Here is a 20,044-nt window from a genome sequence, read left to right on the forward strand (position 1 = left end):
GTTTTTATTTCACAAAAAGCCTGGAGGGCTTGAATTTGCCTGTACCCCTAAGCAGGAAGAGGCTCTTTCCTGCATCTCTGCTGGTCAAAGCCCCACCTGCCTGGGATTGCTGGGATTGCTGGCAGCCCCTCAGAGGGGAAGTGAATCTAGTCAGTTTCACAATGCCCACTATTTCAAAGGGAACAAATTGCTCCAAGGGCACAGAGATTTTCCTGAAATGAAGCCAGAAAGGTGTTTCACCTATGAGTTTCCAGAAAGAGAGGACAGACGAATCTAAACTCTGCTGGCTTTCTACTGTGTGCAAGGTGTTGACGCAGTGCTTGGTGGGAGTGCAAAGAAGCACAGGCACGGCACGGCTCTCCAAGAGCATGGAGGCAGGTTTTTGGCTAAGTCCTCTTCCTCTCCCCCTTTCTCCTTTGCATAATTATACAGGGTACCAGAGACTGTTGGTTAACTATTGTAGTACCTACGTTGTGCCAGACCTTGTGATAAGCCCTTTACATATATTAACCTATTTAAGCCTCACCTCCTTGGGGTAGGCATTCTTATTGTCTCTACTTTCCAGGTGGGGAAACTGTGGTCCTGAGAGGTTATTAGCTGATCAAACAAATTGTACAGCCAGTCAGTGATGGAAACTGGCTTGGACTTAGGTAGTTGATTCCAGAGTCCACGAGCTTAATCACTGGGCCCTGTTGGGGTCTAGCACATCTCCTGGTCCCTAGAGAATGTGACCTTGTGTTAAGAATCATGACACCCTCAGTCTTCACATTAAAGAGGTAACAGCTACACGAACCATTTGGTTAAGTGGCTCTGGAGGTACCTCACTGAATGCCATTGATGCCTTAGAGAAATTTATGTAAGTCAAAGTTTTGATGTTCTATAATATTTAAAATGTATTATAAGAGATTGACATTTTTAAAAAGGATTCTGTAGCAAGTCGCTGTTATCCTCCCCTGCTGTGCCTTGGAAATACTTTTTGGTTTTGTTTAAATCAAGGTCCTACTGCAAATAGTTCAGTGAAGCTGAGTATGGTGTTTAAGGTAAGATTCTCTGCAGATGGGACTTTACCACGTTGGCGGGTACTGTCTGCCTGGAAGTTGGCTCAAATGGCCCTCTCGTCCTCCTGCAAGAGAACAAGCAGCCCGACCATCAGGCTACTTTGCTCATCTGTGTGGGTTCATCTGGAAGTGCCCAGAGGTGGGAGGAGAAGGCAGAGAACTAGAGGAACAGTGAGACTTGCCTCGCACGGAGAGTTCTTCATCGGTGCAGGAAACGTAGCGCTGGTCACCGTAGCACTTTCAGAGGTGGGGGCATCGGTGGTGCTGAGCAACAGGGCGTGGCCTGGGCAGAGAGGAAAAGAGTCAAAGACGCACCATCCTCGCACACTGAAGGGCCTCGGGGTGCAGGGTTAATGGGCCCTGTACCATGCTTCTCTAGCCTCAGGACGTCTCTAAGGATACAGGTTTTCTGCGGCCTCTAATGGAGAAGACCTGCTGACCACTGTCTACAAAACTTGGCTCATGCAAAGGTCTTCATTCCAAATGGCCTGCAATGTCCCAGCACCATACATCTGGGTTACTGCATCCTTGATCTCCCAAGGTCACCAGCTTTAGCTCCTAGCCTGGGAGCAGCCTGAAGTATGCTGGACTCCCCCAGGCCCACCCCTGCCCCCCGTATCCAGTCATGCCAGCGCTTTGCCCTCCAATGGTCTCTAAACCTTCACTGTCTTCTCCCCTCTCCGGAGCCCAGGTCATCCTGTGCCCCGTGCCCTGACCAGGAAGACTCATTTATTGTTTTCTAAGCACTGACCTGCCTGAAAACCTGGCAGAACATGAGCCCCAGCCCCACGTGGTGGTGGGAAGAAGCATTTGCCAACCTCCAGGAGTATTTTGTAGCTGGTTGGTGCTATGGAGATGGGGCCAGAGTGAGCTCATGCCTTTTTAGGGGCCTCAGAGAACCCCAAGTAGGAATTCAGTCCTTCATTTCTATCTCTCTCTCTTAGCAAAGTCTTTATAGAGTTACTACCAAGTAACAAATTCAGGTGGGTCCAGAGCTGAGTAACTAGGCCAAGCCAGAAATCTTAGAAAGCACCCTGCCCATCCTTGAGGAGACATCAGGTGGCTGGGGTTATGTGACCCTGGAGAGAAAAGGCCTTTCGTGGTCGGTAGGTCATAATGGTTATCTTCAAATATCTGAAGGGCTGCCTCTGTGGGAGAGGGGTTCTGTGGGGTTCCAGGAGACAGAAATCAGGGCCAATGAGTAGAATTTACAGAGGGGTAGGGCTTGACGAAGAAAAGCGGTGTTTGATTCTGACCTGTTAAACAATGGAAAGGGCTACTTTTGGAGGCAGTGACAGCCTTGTCACTAGAGGTATTCAACAGAGCAGTGAGGAGGCCGGGAGGAGAAGCAGGCGCTCTTGGCCTCCACGTCTGGGGAGGGCCCTGCAGCGCTCCCCCGTGGTGCCATGACTCAGCCTCCGTTTTAACGGGGCCCAAAGCCAACTCACTAGATGCAGCCAGCTCCGGGGACCGAGGACAGGACTGCACGGGCTCTGAGATCCTCAGTGGTTGATCTGGACATTGTCTTCTCTCACATTTATCATTATTATGAATCCTTAAAGGAATCTGTAGGATGTATGATCGTTGCTTGGAAAGAGAGAAATTTTGGTACAAGGGACTCTAGCTCCACAAAGAGCAGGTAAATACAGGGGAGGGGAAGGGAGAGAGACCCCCCTGCCCGCCATCCTGCAGAGAAGTGGGCCCCAGGGCCTGCTCAGGCCTAGCCGTTGTGTACAGACCTAGGATAGGCCCATGGCTGGGTGGTCTGGCCTCTCCAGTAGCCCAGCTCTTGGAGATACGCTGGCCTCACAGACCTCCTCTGATCCCGAGGCCAGTTCCTCCGGGCGTGGAGTCAGCCCAGCCCAGCATGGGTGGCATCTCTTGGGTGTGTGGAGGCCCTCTGCCCCTCTGGCAGTCAAGCAGGGACTCTAATGGGGGGAGGGTGGGAGTTGCCAGCTGCAGCTGGATGCGGGGTTGGGGGGGTATGACTGAGGAAGGCGGGCCGCAGGCAATGGTCTAGATATGGGGCAAGGTTCCCAGGGCACAGTTCTGGGGCAAATGACGCAACAGCCTACCTGAGCCTTAGCCTCCCCGAGCCTTAGCCTCCCCAGTCATAAAGAGGGCTACAGCTTTCCTTATCTCTCAAGGATTTCTGTTCCTGATGCATAATAGGTTTCAACAAACACTTGTTAAATGAATGGGTTATTATTATTGTTGCTTTTATTCTTATCTTTCAGCTAATCCTTGATCAAAGTTCTCATTTTAAGGATCAAAAGGTGACATTAGCCTTGGCTTGACTCAATCATTCTAATGCTCAAGAGAGTGTGAAGAGGGAATTGTGTAGGTGTACCCCAGGGCAGGTCCTTGGGGGAGGTCCAGTGCCTCTGGGGTGGTGCCCCAAGTCTATCGTCTGGCCAGGTGGGCACCAGGGGAAGGGAAGAGAGGGTGGTACCTTGGTGGTCCTGGAACCGGGCATCCTTTAAGGTCCTGACTTGCCACTGGGGCGTGTGGGGTGACAGTGAGCTCTGGGTCCAGCCACAGAATCCATCCTCGAAGTTGCAGTAAAAACCAGCAGGGAGTTTACCTTCAGGGAGAGCACAGGGGTACAGTCATTTCCAGGACTGCTAAAGGCAAAATATGCCAACAGCAAGTAAAGTTAGCCAGGCATGACCATGCTCGTTAATGATAGCTCCCCAGCCAGACCCTCAATGTCTAATCATGCTCATTGTGAAGAGAAGCCCAATCCCTAACTTGTACGTGTACTGGTTTATACTTTTCTGATCTTCAGAAAATAATAATATGGGGTATTGCTAACCCAGTTTTATATATGAGAAAGCAGAGGCTCAGAGATGTTAAGCAACCTGACCAAGGTCACACAGCCGACAGGTAACCCAGCTGGGATTTGAACCCAGCTCTTCTGCTTTTAAATTCTGTGCTCTTTATACAGATCCACCACGAACACGATCCTAGAAAAGCCAGTGTATAACTCACTGAAATGCATTTCTAATGGCACAATGATAAGAGTATGGTGGTGGCAGTGGTAGTGTTGGCTGGGGGTTGGTTGGTTTGGTTCCCTCAAATCACCCCTGCGTGCAGAGACACATATTGCTCAAAACTATCTATTTGGTCCCCTTTATTTCCCAACCCCTTGCAGTTAAGTGAAGCCACATGGCTAGTTCTGGCCAATGACATGTGAGTGGAAGTGTTGTGTGCATCTCCTGTGGATTGAGGCTGTGAAAAGGCCTGGTGTAATTTTCACACTCTTCTGCTAAAGCAGCCAAGGAGAGTTCTCGTTCCTGGGGGTGCTGTTGCATGATGGTGGCACTTCTGCCAGCAGGTGAGATCCCAAGGAGTAGAGGCCTCTCCTACCCCAACCCTTAGTGGACAGGTACCATAAATGTTATGTTAAGCCACGGAAATCTGGGGATGGTTTATTACTGCCGCATAACCTAGCCTATCCTGACTAAGCAATCCCAGTCCCTGGGGCCTCTTTATATCATCTGTTGGCTCAGCATAAAGGGCCCTGTTAACGCTTTTCTCTACATCAGCCCGACCTCGGGTCCCATTAAAGAGGTCACAGTCAGTTCTATACACCATATATTTCCCCACTGCCCACAGAAGGAGGAGGACAGGAGGAGAGGGGTAGAGAGAGCTCCCTTGCTCCGGTTTACTTGGAGAATGGCTGCAGGGAAGGCTCTCAGCCCCAAGGAGCTAGTGGGCCATTCCAGGTGGCTACCCGGATAGTACCCAACAGCCCCGGCCAGGCCTGTCTCCACACAGCAGCTCTCGAGCCGGACCCACCCACCGCTCTCAGTGTCCTTCCTCTGTCTCAGCCTTCTTGGCAGCAGCAGGCTGACAAAGATGGCCCTACCGCTTCCTGGCTGCGACAGCACCTTAGTGAATTATTACTCATTTCTCCCTGATTCTCTGTGCATTTCACACAGAGGCAGAATTATAAATTAAAACAGGCTGTCACTGACTTTGAGCATCTCTTCCCATTTATACCCCCCTGAAGAAATCATCCCCCCTGCAAGCACCGCATGTTCCCCTGATTAAAAATCCAAAAACTAAGGAGATCTTTCTATTTTATTTTTTATATCCCCCTCAAGGGATCTCACATTCACTTCTTTAGCAAAAACTAACTGGTAGCTGGAAGTGACCTTCCACAAAGCGTCCTTCACACATGTGCTTTAAACTGAACACTGTGATGGAAGATTCTAGCAGGCAACGGGCCCCTGGTAGAAGGAAGAGGCAGGGCTGAGCTGGGTTCTGCACAGTGTATCATTCCCTCCTTACCCTTTTAGGAGGTAGAGGCAGAGAACTTAGCCTGACTTATGGGTGTTGGTACCTCATCAGAACCGGACACCTGGGCTCTGGTCCTGGCCTCACTGCTTTCCGCTCTGTGACCTCAGGTAAGTCACTTCCTTCCTCAGAGCCTCAGCTCCCTCATCTATACAGTGGGGTAAGATTATTGTATGTTTTGCAGGGCTGTTTTGAGGACAAAGTAAGGGAGAGAGTGTGGAAACATTCTGCAAACAGAGTTGAGCAAACATAGAGCGGCGGTGGCATTATTAATGATCATTCATACCCGGGACAGGGAAACGTATCAGCAGGGGAGAGGCTGAAACTGCCAACACTGCCCTAGAGGGCAGAGACAGGTCCCTCAGCTGCCTCTCCGGAAATGCCTATGCCTCCCGCTGGGACAGGAATGAGGAAAGTCACCGGCACTCTCCACCTTCTGGAGGCCCGTCCTTGTCCCAGCTTGACAAAGCATCCAGGGTGAGCTGGGAGTGGAAGCCCCTTTCTTTTTGGCTGACTGAATAAAAGGAGACGAGGCAGGCAAAACTAGTTAGGTCAACGGGCAATTTACGTGCCAATTAAAACCTTGAAGGGTGGGCAGGAGTGCCGAGAGGATTTCCAACACTGCAAGCACATCAGGGCATGTGCTCAGCAAGACCAGTCCTGAGGACGATGGTGGGGTGGGTACCAGCACCGAGCCCTTGGCAGATCAGGCCAGGTTGGGGAAATCGCTGTGAAGTCCACTGCTGAGCAGTGTTGGCGCCCAGTGTCGCGTCTAAGGTGTCACCCCCTTTGATCACCTGCTCAGTGCTTGGCACATTGTAGGACCTAAATACTTATTTGCTGAATGACATGGGAGTGGGTTCAGTCTCCTAACCCTTTGCCACTCAAAATGTGGTCCAGGGACCAGTCACATCTGCATCACCTGTGAGACCGTTAGACCTGCAGAATCTCAGGTCTCTCCTCCCTACCTCCCGACCTACTGAATCAGAATCTGCATTTTTAATGCTCTCCAGGTGACTCCTTTGCACCTTAATGTCTGAGAAGCGCTGCTCTAACCCACCCCCTTCTTGGGCTGCAGCCAGTTATTTTGTTGGCTGGATGGCCAAATCACCTGTGTGTGGGTCAATCAATCCCAGAACATTTGGCACTTATGACGCCTGATTCCACTCTAAGAGACACAAATTGATAGAGTCATAGAGATGTGACCTTAGCAGCAGCTGCCAGGAGCTGCCAAGTATAAACTCCAGGCCAAATGACACTACTTCTTTTCCTTCCTGTGTGACAACGTTGTTAACAATTTTTTTTTTTTTTTTGCGGTACGCGGGCCTCTCACTGCTGTTGCCTCTCCCGTTGCGGAGCACAGGCTCCGGACGCGCAGGCTCAGCGGCCATGGCTCACGGGACCAGCCGCTCCGCGGCATGTGGAGTCTTCCCGGACCGGGGCACGAACCCATGTCCCCTGCGTTGGCAGGCGGACTCTCAACCACTGCGCCACCAGGGAAGCCCCGCTGTTAACATTTTTGATAAATATGTTATACATTTCCTTGAAAATATAGAGTCATGGGAAAAGTGCTAGAAGAAATACATCAAAATATTATGGTTATCTCTGAATGTCTGAGAGGGAGGCTTATGGGCAATAATTATTTTCTCCTGTGTACTTTTTTGATTTTCCAAATGTTTTACAACCAACATGTTTTACTTTACAATAAAGAAATAAACTTAAAAAAAAAAACCCGTTTTTGCCTGATAGGAAGCGTATGCCCACCAAACCGAAGAGATTATTGAGTATGTGGAGGGGGACTGAGCTGCCTGCAATACTGAGAGAGTCAATGACCCATCCAAGGGATGAAGGGGGGCCACCTGACCCTTTTCTGGGGCACTGCATGCCGTCGAGGCCATTGCTCAGGACACACAGGGAACCTTGAAGACACCCTTCAGTGGGTTACAGCATCCTGGAATGTAAACATGGATCGGCAATGTTTAATTAGAAAGAGAAGGTGTGCCGTGTATGGTGTGTGGGCTTGGAGGACGGGGTGTGAACGGATCGGATGGAGAAGGGCAAGGGCAGTACCACCTCCATTTCAGGTCCCCTACTTATCCCAGCCAGAAATGTCCCACAAGGTTGCGTCTGATAATCTGAATGAAGCGCTAGTGTGTGCGTGTAATTCCTTCTAGAGAAAATGTGGGGAGCTGAGGCTGGGAGTTGACAGGATACAACCTAAGTTTCCCCTCCGAATTCTAGCCGTGGCAGTTTTTGGTTGAAAACTCTCGCTCAAGATTACTGACCCTCATGGGGGTTCCTTAGAAGACCTGGACATCCCCAACAGGCTTAAAGTGACCACTGCTCAGAGAAGATGTTCTAACAGGTTCCAGACCACCTGGGAAGGACCACGTGAGGCCAAGAGCATTGTCCTTAATGCATCATGGGCATCAGCACGTCAGCGGGCATCATGTCCCTGGACCTCCCCTGCCTTTTCCTCGTCCCTTCATCCTGGGTAGATATGTAGTGAAGGCTGTGCTAGGAACTGCTGGAAACTCACGAAACAAGTGAAACTGGCTTGCAGTGATTAAGAGCATGGGCTTTGGAATCAGACTGGGTCTGAATCACTGCTCAGCCACTGGCCAACAGTCTGCTCATGGACTAATCTGGTTCCTCATCTGTAAGATGGGCATAATAGCATCACATAGGATTGCTGTGAGGGTGAAATAAGTTGACGCATGAAGAGTGTTTGGAGCAGCTCCTGGAATATAGAATAAACTCAATAATCTTAGCTGTTACTATTATTATCGTTGTTGCTATTTTCATGGGGATGGTTTCCAGAATCAACATCAGCCAGTGTGGTAGGGAAAACAGCAAAAATGCCAGAGAGAGTGGGGCGCCCAAAAAGGAAAAGGATACTTACTGAGTACTGCCAAGATCAGAGTGGCCAAAAGATTGGAATAATCCTCCTTCTAATTGAACTCCCCTTCCCTTCTAGCAACCGATTTCTGTAGCAAAGAGCTCCATGGGGGTGTTCTTCAGGGCGGAGTGGTCATTCTGACAGCTGGTCAGAACAGCTTTGCAAGTGTGGCTGAAAAGCCTTCTGGGCTCCAGGTGCCTGCCTTCCTTACTGGGACCAGGCTGCCCTCAAGCTTGGAGTTGGCTCTGAAAACACATTAATGGCAAGCCCCCAAACGGTGGGAAAGTGCCCTAAGTCCACAATAATGGGCTGGATCCTGCAGGCTCCAAGCTCTAATCATGGCTCTGTTCCTGACATGCTGTGTGACCCTGAACAAATCAATTACCTTCTCTGTGCTTTCATTTCCCCAGTTGTAAATCAGGACATGGACTCCCTGACCTATGTCTCAGCTGGGAAGTGGGTATCAAAAACTTTAAAAAGGCCAAAGCAAAGTCACACAGCTCAGAGGCACTGCTGGAAATAATACAGAGACAAATAACTAGAGAGACACACAGACAGGTCCCTGTCCAGGGCAACATGGGCAGGCCTAGCTTCCTCTTGGTCCATGTGTGTAGTGAGAGCTCTGAGAGGAAGCCAGGAGCAGAACAGTGTGGAATAAGCAAAGGGCTTTACCTGCAACTCTTTACTGAGCTTTATCTGAACAACCACTATTCCATGATTATTGGAAAACTTCATTGGAAAGTTTTGTATAAAAAGGATGATTTTCAAATTGAAAAATGGATTTCTTTATAGTTTCATTTAAAAGGGAATAAATAAAACCTTTCTTTCCCTAAGGGAAGATCTGTCCTCCAAATGACCTGGGGGACACTGTTACCTTCTTAAAAGCTATTTGGCAGGTCACAGCATCTTGGGGCTGGTGTATCTGAGGGGAGGGGCATTTGTTGGGTGTCCGAGCTCCATAGCACCCCAGGCTGCTGCATCCTTTCCCAACCACAACACCTTTGTTTCACTCCCTGCCCCTGTGTTGGGTTTACAGCACTACAAGGACAGATGCCGTGTTACTTGTCCCTGCTCCAGGATCTAGTTTACTTTTTAGCTCATTATATGTGTGTGCTAGAAGTGTCCATGGTTTCCCTAGAAAAAACTTCTAGAGTGTTTACTCCTTGCCAGGGAGCAGCTGAGAACACTGTCTTCAAGTGGAGGGAGCACTGTGCTGGGAGTCTAACTCTGCCCCTAACTACCAGTGTGACCTCAGCAACCGGCTTCCTCTAGGGAACCCAGGTTTCCCAACCCACTTATTCATTTTGATCAACAAAGAGTCAATGAGCACCTATGCTGTGCCAGAAATCGTTTGAGATTTTGGTATGGGGAAGAGTACCAGGCCCACTCTGTCCACAGTGAGGGAGAGAGACATGGAAGCCACCTCCATGAAATGTGATGGATGCACACCCACTAGGATAGCTAACATAAAAAGGCAGATAGGGCTTCCCTGGTGGCACAGTGGTTGGGAGTCCGCTTGCCGATGCAGGGGACACGGGTTCGCGCCCCGGTCCGGGAAGATCCCACATGATCCCCGGGAAAAGCCCTCTCACGGCTGGGCCCGTGAGCCATGGCCGCTGAGCCTGCACGTCCGGAGCCTGTGCTCCGCGATGGGAGAGGCCACAACAGTGAGAGGCCCACGTACCGCAAAAAAAAAAAAAAGGCAGATAAAGAGTAAGTTTTGCTGAGGATATGGAGAAATGGGAATCCTTACACAATACTGGTGGGACTGTCAGATGGTATAGCCATTCTAGAAAGCAGCTTGGAAGTTCCTCCAAATGTTAAATATAGAGTCACCATCCGACCCAGCAATTCTACTCCTAGGTAGGAAATTTCATTTCCAAGAGAAATGAAAACATCTGTCTACACAAAAACTCATACATGAATGCTCACAGCAGCATTTTTCATAATAGCCAAAAAGTGGAAACAACCCAAATGCCCATCCATTGATGAATGGATAAACAAAATGTGGTACAGCCATACAATGAAATATTTTTTGGCGATAAAAAGGAATGAAGTACTGATATATTCTACAGCACGGATGGGGCTCAAAAACATTGTGCTAAGTGAAAGAAGTTAATCATAAAAGACCTCATATTATATGATTCCATTTATATGAAATGCCCATCTGTAGAAACAGTAAGTAGATTAGTGGTTACTTAGGGCTAGGCAGTGGGTGAGGGGGTCGGTGGGGGGGAGGGATTGGAGGTACATGAGGAGAGATTGCGAGGGGTTTCTTTTTGGAGTGATAAAAATGTTCGAAAATTAGATTGTGGTGATGGTTGCTCAGTTGTGACTACACTAAATCGTACACTTTAAATGAGTGAATTGTATGGTATGTAAATTATATCTTTAAAAAGCTGTTAAAAAGTAATGAATGTTACGGTGCATGGATTCCAGGGGGCGGGTTCCAGAGGGAGAAGAAACAACTATACTTGTGGGAAATGGTCAGAAGAGGCTTCCCAGAAGGATTGACTCTTGAGGTGAATCTTGAAGGAGCAGATATGACTTAAGATGGGAAAGGGCATTCTGGGGAAAGGATAGGACACAAACAAAGCCAGGGAGGTGTGAGGGAGCTGAGAGGTGGTTTGATATGGCTGGAGCTGGGGTACATGGAAGGTTGCGGGGAGGAGGGAGGCAGGTGGGTGATGAAAGAAAGGCTTAAAATGTGACAGAGGTCCTGGTGTAGAGGGCTTCTCATGTCACGTTAGAGATGGGCTTTAGTCTGCACTTTTTCTCTATACATGAGGCTGTTGAGAGCAAAACTTATAAGATCTTGCTTGGTTCTTAATTATATGCTGTTTCTAAACCATGGGTCTTAGCCCTGTCTTTTAAAGACTGTGTAGCTTTTGAAAGTTGCCACCAGAAGGACACAAGTGGCCCTGGTCATAAGGGAGGTCATTCAAGCCTCTGATGGTGGGGGAATGAGGGCATGTGGGCATGGGTGGGGCAGGGTGGGCGAAGAAGCCCCATCTACTCACTGCACAGCTGGCCCTCATCTTCTCCCTGGGCACAGTCGCGGTGGAAGTCGCAGGCCTGCCCGAGCTGGAGGACTGTTCCGTTCCAGCAAGTGAAGGAACTCTGCAAGGCCATCTTGGAGCCCGGGGATGTTCCTGGAGAGCACACAGAGACACATGACACTGGTCAGCTTGGGTGGCCCCGTGGGAAGGCTGCGGGGAGAGCATCCCTCCCACGCCGTTCACATCTCAAGGTCTGAGACTACCCCATTTTAATCTGGCCGAAACCAGGGTCAACACCAGGAGGCTAAGAGGAAGTCAAAGCCCTAACCCCCCGGCCCCCTGGCTGTGATGTGAGTAGTAGAGTGGCCCGAGGTTTGAGCCATGTTCCCCAACACTTTGGGGTCCTCCAACCCACGGCTTTAGTGTGCCAGGTGGACAGCTACAGGTGGAGTCTCATCTGCACACAGACAGCTTTCCCCTGAAGGTCAAATTTGGGGTACCAACAGGCATATCTGGTCCAGTATATCGTCCCCATGCTCTTGACCCCAGATTCCACCACTGGAGTGACTAAAACACACAGCACTTCCTGTTTTGAAATGAAAAGAACGCCGTCGTAAGAGCAGGGCTCTGGGCCCTGGATTGGCTCCTCCATGAATGGCTGTGTGATGCTGACCCTGTTCCTTCTCTTTCTGGCCCCCTGTCTCCCCATCTACAAAAGGAGGGGTTTGATGGTATTTCCAAGGTCTTGTCCAATTCTGAAATTCTTAGATAAGTCATATTATCCAGTGGAGGAAGGGAGAGGGGGCAGTTTATAGCAAACATATTAGCAGGTATTTGCTTTTGTATCAAGAATGATGAGTTATGATAATTTATTAACCTGGGACCTCAGAGAGCCAAGCTTCAGCTGGCCTGGCCCAGCCTGCCTACTGAATGGGTCCCTTGCCTGGGGACCGCCTAGCAAGGGCCTGGCTGGTGTTTCTGACTGTGCCTCCTGATACCCAGCCTCGGTTGGTATGGGATGGGGGAGCCTCTAGCCCCTGTGGAGATGAGAGGGCAGGGCCCACCTGGGTTGACCTCCTATCCCCACCCCCCAGGTCTGGCTGCCTTGCTCTCTGTCCTATTTCCTAGCTCTATCCCGATGGTAGCTAGTGCCTCAACAGTCCTCCCACCCCCATACTACCTACCTCAATGCTCAGCTGGGTGGTGGAGAGGATGAACCAGGACCCTCACCTGGCCAAGCCCCACAGCTTCTCTGGGCCTCACATGAGGGGCGGGCTTCTTTAACCCTGGCTGTGAAATTAGACTCTTCTTTACTAAATTTGATTTTAATAAAACCTTACAGCTGATTGTGATGTGGGACTCTCCAGGTTAGATCTTTAAAATTCCATGATTTTCTGGTTCCCAACAGCACTGAAACTAACATCAAGTCCAGCCTCTTTACTTCTAGAATCTCTCTGTATACCTCAGCCCATCTGGTTCTGTAAAGAAGCCAGGCAAGTCTTAATAGTGTCCATTTCCTAAGTGGGGAAATGGAGTCAGAGTGGTTAAGTGACTTGCCTAAGGTCACACAGCTGATAAGTGGGATTTAGACCCAGCTTGTCAGACTGCAAAGCTGGCCTCTCCATTTCATGGAAGGGGGTGTTGGAGGTGGCCCTGGGCCCTCATTCACAGGCTAGTCCAGATAAGGCTCAATTTGTCAGCTGATGGCGGATGGCTACCTGGCATTGTCAGACCAGCCTCCAGCCTGGCTGGATGTTCTCAGTAGTTCCTGGGCATGGGAAACACAGGCCCTTCTTCCTTCAGGGAATCACATCCAAACCCTTTAACCTGTTCTTAAAGGTCCTTTGTGATGTGGGCCCAAATTTCCTTTCCTGTCTCACCTCTCTCTGTCTCTCCCCATGAACGCTGTGCTCTAGATGCATCTGGCATTGGTTCGTTGCAACCTGGCACTAGAACACACGTGTATGCTCCCATCTTCTCCACTAAGCTGCTTGAGTCTCTGTGTGTTCCCAGCCCTAGCCAGTGCCTGGCCCCTGGGAGGGTTCACAAAAACCCTGCACATTAGGTTATGCTTCTGTGGCTGGCTGAATAATGCTGTGTCCCCCAACCCTGCCCCAATACCCATATCCTAATCCCCCAAACCTGTGAATATGTTACTTTATGTGGTGAAAAGAGACTACTGGTGAGATCAAGACAAGGATCACGAGGTGGGAGATTATCCTGCTTATCCAGGCGGGCCCAATATAATCACAGGGTTCTGACAGGAGGGTGACAAGAAGGTCAAAGTACGAAGTAGACCTGGTGATAGCAGCAAGAGTTTGGAGTAATGTGAGGAAGACGTCAGTGTATTTAGGATAATAAGAAAAATTCTCCTTCACTTTTGCTTGGTGATTTCTAGTTTCCAAAGTATTTTTTCTTATGCCTTGTACATGATCATGAAATACAGTTAGGACCTTATGACCCTCATTCCCAGCCCAACCGAAGAAAACATGAGCCACAGAAAATGCCTGTAAAGCCTTCCTCAACTTGGAAACAAATGTAAGCTGTGTCCTGTTTTATTCACACCTTATGATTAGGCCTTGTTTCTCATCGTGTGTTTTCACGAACACATGCAGGTTTCATATACCAATTACCTGTCATTCCCCAAAGAGCTTTTACTTTTACAGTTTCTTTTACTTTCCTTCACTTGAAAAATATATGCCTATTGTTTAAAGTTCAAAACCAGGGTAAAAATCAACAAAACAATGCCCAGAATCCCACTATCCAGAAGCCGTCATTTTTTACATCTCGGTAGATTTCTCTTTCGTTTTTTTTTGGCCTGTGCTTTAAAGGTGTGTATAGTTGTGTCACATATGTATGTTGCTTAAATTAATTAAAATTATATCACAAGCTTTTCCAAGGGCTTAAAAAGTCCTCATAAGAATACTTTTTAATGGCTATAATACTACGTGATATGTACCATAATTTATTTCAACATCAGTCAATGACTGGATTGTTAGATTGTTTATAATAACACTTTGAAGAGTATCTTTGAGCATAAACTTTCACCTGCTTTTCAGATTATTTTCATAGGACAGATTCCCAGAAGTGGAATTACTGAATCAAAGGGTATAAACATTTTAAAGACCCTTGACACATATTGCCAAATTGCTTTCTAGAAATTAATCCAATTTACACTCTCACCAGCTGTGTTCATACATGCATGTTCCTCTTACTACATCCTGGCCAACCCTGAATATTATCATTATTTTTAACTAAAAGTATCTCCCTGCTGTTTTCTTTGTATTTCTTTGATTGCGAGGGTGAATATTTTTTTGCACGTGTTATTAGCTTTATTTTACTCTGATTTTTAGGGAATTGCCCACTTCCTTTTGCCAATTTATCTGTTAGGGTATTCATGTTTTCCTATTGAATTGTACGACATTATTAATAAGGATGTGAAACTATTTATTACATGCTTCACATTTTCCCCCAATATTTTCATTCTGTTTATAATGATATCTAGGAGCTTAAAATTTGTACGTAATCTAAACCTATCCATATTTTCCTTGGTGATTTCTTCTTCTTCTTTTGCACCTTAGAGAATTTGTTCCATGTGGGGTTGGTAGGTAATGTGTGGGTCGCCTTTCGTAGTCCTTGGTCTGCTCTCTCATTGCTAAGGTTGCCCTCTCATCAGAGAACGTCTTCCACCAACTCCTCCTCTTTCAGCAATGGGGATACAGATCTCACCCCCTCATCTGTGACATTTTCATGGATTCTCCCATTCTCTCCCCATCCATGGACTGTCCTTTCCCCTGGGATACCATAGCACATTACTTCTTCTTGCATTTAACTTGGCAGACATTCTGCTGTTACATTATAACCAGCCGTTTGCATGCCTGTCTTCCTCACCAAGCTCTAAGTGACTTGAAGGAAGGGATCAAGTCTTATCTCCATGAATCTATAACAGTACCTTGTATAGAGGTCTCCCCACCCCAATATTTGGGACTTGAACTTATCCATTGAAGCTATCATCATGCCCATTTTATAGTTGAGAATACAAAGGCTCTGAGTGGTTACATGGATTGCTGGAGAGATTGGTGGAAACCCACATTTTCACATCTTGTTCTCTATCCTCTGTACCGTGTCTGTCTATGGGGTCCCCCCTCCCCAGGTGATGAGTGTCTTCAGGAGTGGTGATAATGGGTATGAAAGGGCAGGGAGTCAGTATCCCTGCCCTTTACTCCCAAACCTGGACAAAGAAGGGGTCCGGTCGTGGAGGGGTGTGCCGCTTCCACTCTCTGGATGCCCCAGTGTTTATCCCCAGGACCTCTCTGTTGCACAGCCACAGCCCAGAGAAGCCAGCCCCTTAGGCCCTGCTTCTACCTGCCCCTCCCTACCTCCTCTCCCTGGCTGGAGACGTACAGCCTCCTCCATGCCACAGGGAACTTTATGCTTGTGAGAGATTCAATTAGATGGATGCCTAGTACTCTGATCTCTTCTACCAGCCCAAACTCAAAACTAATGAAGCACAACAAAAAAAAACTGCTGTCTTCCCCAGTTCTTTTTTTTATGGCCCCATAAATTCCAAGGAGGAAAGTACCCTTGGTGAATGGTTTTAATCAAGGGCCTGAGTTTCTGAAACAGCATCCTTTCTGTGGTTGTGAAATGATCGTTCTGGCTTGTGGAATAGGGTAACCTGAGGCCCTGGATGGTCACAACCTGCTCCAATGCAGCAAGGAAGGGGCGGGGCTTAGACAAGAAGATCCAGCGCCCACTTTCTGCTGGCACATCTTGACGCCTTCCAGCCACGAGTGCCCGTGATTCCTGGAAACCACTGAAACACCAAATGCCCTAATCACAGCAAGATTAGCGAGAGCTAAGATCAAGCCACTCTGGGGAGAACTCTTGCCTGGGGATCTTTTGCTAGCAAGGGTCTTCTGTATGGAAATTTATTTATTACCTTTGAAAAGGTAGTTCTTCCCAGAATAACAATATAAGTCACTGGGGGTAGTAAACTGTCACCATTCCTTACCTCTGTATAGCATTGTAAGAGCTTACAATGTGCTTTCCTAATCCTTCTCTCTTTGAACCTCATAAAAAACTGGTAGAATAGCTATTATTATTCCCATTTGATTAATCAGAAGACTGAGGACTCAGAGATTAAATAATGGATAGAGAAATGCTTTCTAAACAGTAAGGCACTACAAAATGCAACCAATTACTTGCTAGGTGCTTTGCCTGAGGTCTCACAGCTAGTAAACCACAGGGAAGGCCCAGAACCTGGTCAGATGATCCCGGGTGGGGTTCTTCTCCCATCACTTGGATTAGATCGCCTTCTGGAGCAGCACCCTGACGGCCCAGCGAGTCACTTGGGAAGTCAGAAATACTGTTGATGTTCAGGGCCCACCTGGACCAACGAAACCAGTATCTTTGGAGGACGGGCCCTTGGCACCGGTGGTTTTAAAAGCTCTGGGCATGATTTTCATGAGCATAGCGTTGAGAACCACTTCCTTGGAGGGCTGGCGGATTTGCCCCTGAGCACCTATGTGTCTTAGGTGGGTCTTTTACCTCTTGGGTTCTCCACTGCCCCCGGTACAATGAGGGGGGTGGCCTCGAACCCAACCTCCAAGACCCCTTCCATCTTCGACATCCTGATTCTGGGGTTCTGAGCAATGGTTGTTGGTGGCTCTCTGATATAATGTGTGTCGTCTCTATTAATGCTGACCATCTAATGACTTCCTTGGAGCCTGCTGCCAAGTCACTCACCCACCGAGCTTCCCCTGGTTTCCTCATGTTGGCTTTTCCTGTCTCAGTCATCTGTCATTTGCATCCTGGAACATCTCTCCTGAAACAGCATGCCACTTGCTTGCCCATTTATCTCCTCTGGGTGCAGCAGAAATCAGTTCAGATTTGCACCTGAGACACGTGTGGCCTGGGTGAGGTTACACGAACCTCTGTTGACACCATGGGGGACGCATCGGGTTCACTCGCTGGGAGTGATTCCTTCTCCTTAATTGTGCATTCAAAACAGAAACCCACACATACTCCCGTCCTTCAATCATGTCTTGGAGATTTGATGCTACAAAATCTACACAACTCTCCTAACTCAAACTTTTTCTTAAACAAATGTCAAATTTTAGGGCACTTAATTTATTTTTAATTATGGTGATTTATGTAGCATTAAAAAAGGCACATTTGTGTCAGCTTTCAGGCCATCTCCCACCTGCTTGCTCTCGCCTAACTAATGACACTCATTAAAGGGGGAAGGATTGAGTGCTGCACCAGTGAGAAGGGGGTCTTGCTCTTAATTAAAGAGAAAGGGAGATGACGTGTGGGAGGAGGCTGACTTCCACAGCATGGGGAGGTCAGGAGTGGGGCTGGAGCCCAGAGGCTGGGCCAGGCTCCCAGTGGAAACTTACTGCTTCACGGGACGAGGAGAATCAGGTGCTCAAGGGTAAAGAAGCCCAGAGACGTGAAAACGGATGGTGACATGATGAGGACGTAGCCACAGTGCTCACAGGCTAACAGCCGCCGCCTCTGCGCTGACGTTAATGGGGATGTTGGAAGGTCTGAGAACTGTGTAAATTAAGCCTGGCAGAGAGCAGTCCTGCTGAGGGCTTTGGCCTCATAAACTGTAGTGTGGACAACCTCATTAAAGAACTGGCATCTTGGGTTCCTACTCAAAATATAAATCGGTGAGGAGAGGGCCCGGCTACAGAGGGCCCAGCAGGCTGGGTGAGGAAGTGCTGTGCTGGAAGTCTGGAGGGCTGGTTCGAGGCCTCGCCTTTTGCCACGAGGCCTCTGGGGCCATGAGCAGTCACTCCTCTGGGCCTCAGTTGCCTTGTTTGTAGACTCTCCGCAGCCAGCCACTCACATTGACCACGGGCTTAGGCTACTGCCTTGATGGTGCGTCTGTAGACCCTCTGCATCCGTCACGTGGAGCTTGGAAATCAGGCTGCTTCCGGGGCCCCACTGCAGACCTACAGGGTCAGAACATCTCGGGGGGACTCTGGATCCAGCATGTTCCACAAGCTCCCTGGGTGAAAACTGGGTGTACCACAATCTGAGGACCTCTAGTGTTAGGGAAATTAACGGATCTTCAGTTCCTTCTCCCCTTGGAAGAATCCCAAGCCCTCCAGCACCACCCTCTCTCTCACCGTGACAATTCCTTCCTTGGTCCAGAGTTGTCAGAGCTCCTTTCATGCCTAGATTCCATTTCTGTTATGACTCCAGCAGGCCCAAGGCACCACTTCCTTAGTTTGTGTTGAAGAGACCCCTAAGGTACAGAGACTAACACTAGCTTCCAGTCTTCTCTTCTGCTAGCTAGTGGTGTGAACCCTGACACAGCTCACAGGCTTCTCTCTTCTGCAAGTTGGAAAGGCTATCTAATTTACAGGATTTCTGTGAGGATCAAATGACATTGGGTACATAAAACAGTATGTGGGGTTCTTATGAGCTGATTTTAGAGAGTGTCCCAAGGAGTTTGGGAGAATTGGCCATGGAGGTTGGGTGGGAAGTGGTCAATGGAGGGGTTGGACAGGCCAAATTTGGGGGACAGAGAGCACCTTTGGGGATCCCTCACATCGCACAGTAGAGGCAACGATCTACAGGGCCAGACCTTTTCAGCAAAGCAGTGGCAGAAACAAACGCAATGGTAATTTGCGACATAAATAATAGCTATGAAGAGTAATTGCAATGATGAATTTTCAAGATTATTTGTCTCTGGAGTCACCCCTACCACCAGTTAGCTTTCTGAGCCCAGCTCCTTTCGGGTCCGAATCCAAACCTTTGCTGGTTTCCACGGGATTCAGTCCAAATTGAGGCTTAGCATACCCGGAACAGCCCACTTTCCCAGATCACTGTGTTCCTTTGCACCTTCAGCTCAAGACCATGACCTGCAGTGTTTTGAACATGCAGCCACGGCTTCAGCCTTTGTGTAAGCCGATTGGGTGGGCTAGAATCATCTTCTCCATCTGAGCAACTCCTCCTAACTCAGGTGTAACCTTCCCCAGCTGCTTGTTCTTCTCTCTTGAAGGAAGACATGTGCCTCCCTCTGGGGCGCTCTGGCAATCGCTATACACCTGTAACTGTGAACTTGTCTCTCGCATTGGGCAATTATGTCTGCATTGCTAGCTTCTCCCACTAAATTCTAAATTCTTTGAGGCAGGGGGTCTGTCGTACTTATTTTATCTCCTGGAGAGTGCCTGGCACATGGCAAGCGCTAATGAATGTATGTTGAAGTACAAGATAGATCACCAGGTTTAAGCAGAAGAACAGGGTGAGGTAGGATTTCCTTGCATTCTGGAAACCGCTAATTCCTTTAGGTTATACTGTAGCAATTCCACACACACATCCCCCCGCAGCCAAATCCCATTCAAGCTTACAATTATTGAACGACTATGTTCAGAGCTTCTACTAAGAGCCTGGGGTTAGAATAGTGAACAGAGGGTGACATGGGTGACCTAGTTTGATAGGTGGGCCAAGGGAGCCCTCTCTGGGGAGGAGATATTTGAGCTGATACTGAAGAATAAGAGAAGTCAGCCGTGTGAAAAGGCTGTGGAGGAGTAGGGAGTGCATTGTCGGCGGTGGGAAATGACGCTAATGATCTAGTAACAGAGCAAAGGCCAGTGTGGCTCAAAAAGTCACAAAGGGTTGGGTCATGAAGGGTCACTGGGGAGGAAGGCCGAGGCCAGGTTGGGCAGGATCTTGCAGGCTGTGAGGAGGGGTGTGAATTGTGCTTAAGGGGTTTAGGCAAGAGACTGAAAATAATGTCATTGATTTTTTTTTTTTTTTTTTTTTGCGGT

At 48.5% G+C, this 20,044-nt stretch overlaps 1 protein-coding gene across 1 annotated transcript in view; it reads right to left on the bottom strand.

The window, feature by feature from the left end:
• ALK (ALK receptor tyrosine kinase) overlaps positions 1 to 20,044 on the bottom strand; it is a 714,463-nt gene that overhangs the window by 108,567 nt on the left and 585,852 nt on the right. Inside the window, exons 7-9 of the mRNA XM_024731532.1 lie at positions 11,280 to 11,411; positions 3,511 to 3,642; positions 1,241 to 1,341 (exon numbers count right to left, since the gene is read on the bottom strand). Coding sequence (XP_024587300.1) covers positions 1,241 to 1,341; positions 3,511 to 3,642; positions 11,280 to 11,411 — 365 coding nt within the window. The remainder of the gene's footprint in view (positions 1 to 1,240; positions 1,342 to 3,510; positions 3,643 to 11,279; positions 11,412 to 20,044) is intronic.

Source organism: Neophocaena asiaeorientalis, unplaced genomic scaffold (assembly GCF_003031525.2).
Source record: "Neophocaena asiaeorientalis asiaeorientalis breed wild unplaced genomic scaffold, Neophocaena_asiaeorientalis_V1.1 scaffold689, whole genome shotgun sequence".
NCBI lineage: Eukaryota > Metazoa > Chordata > Mammalia > Artiodactyla > Phocoenidae > Neophocaena > Neophocaena asiaeorientalis.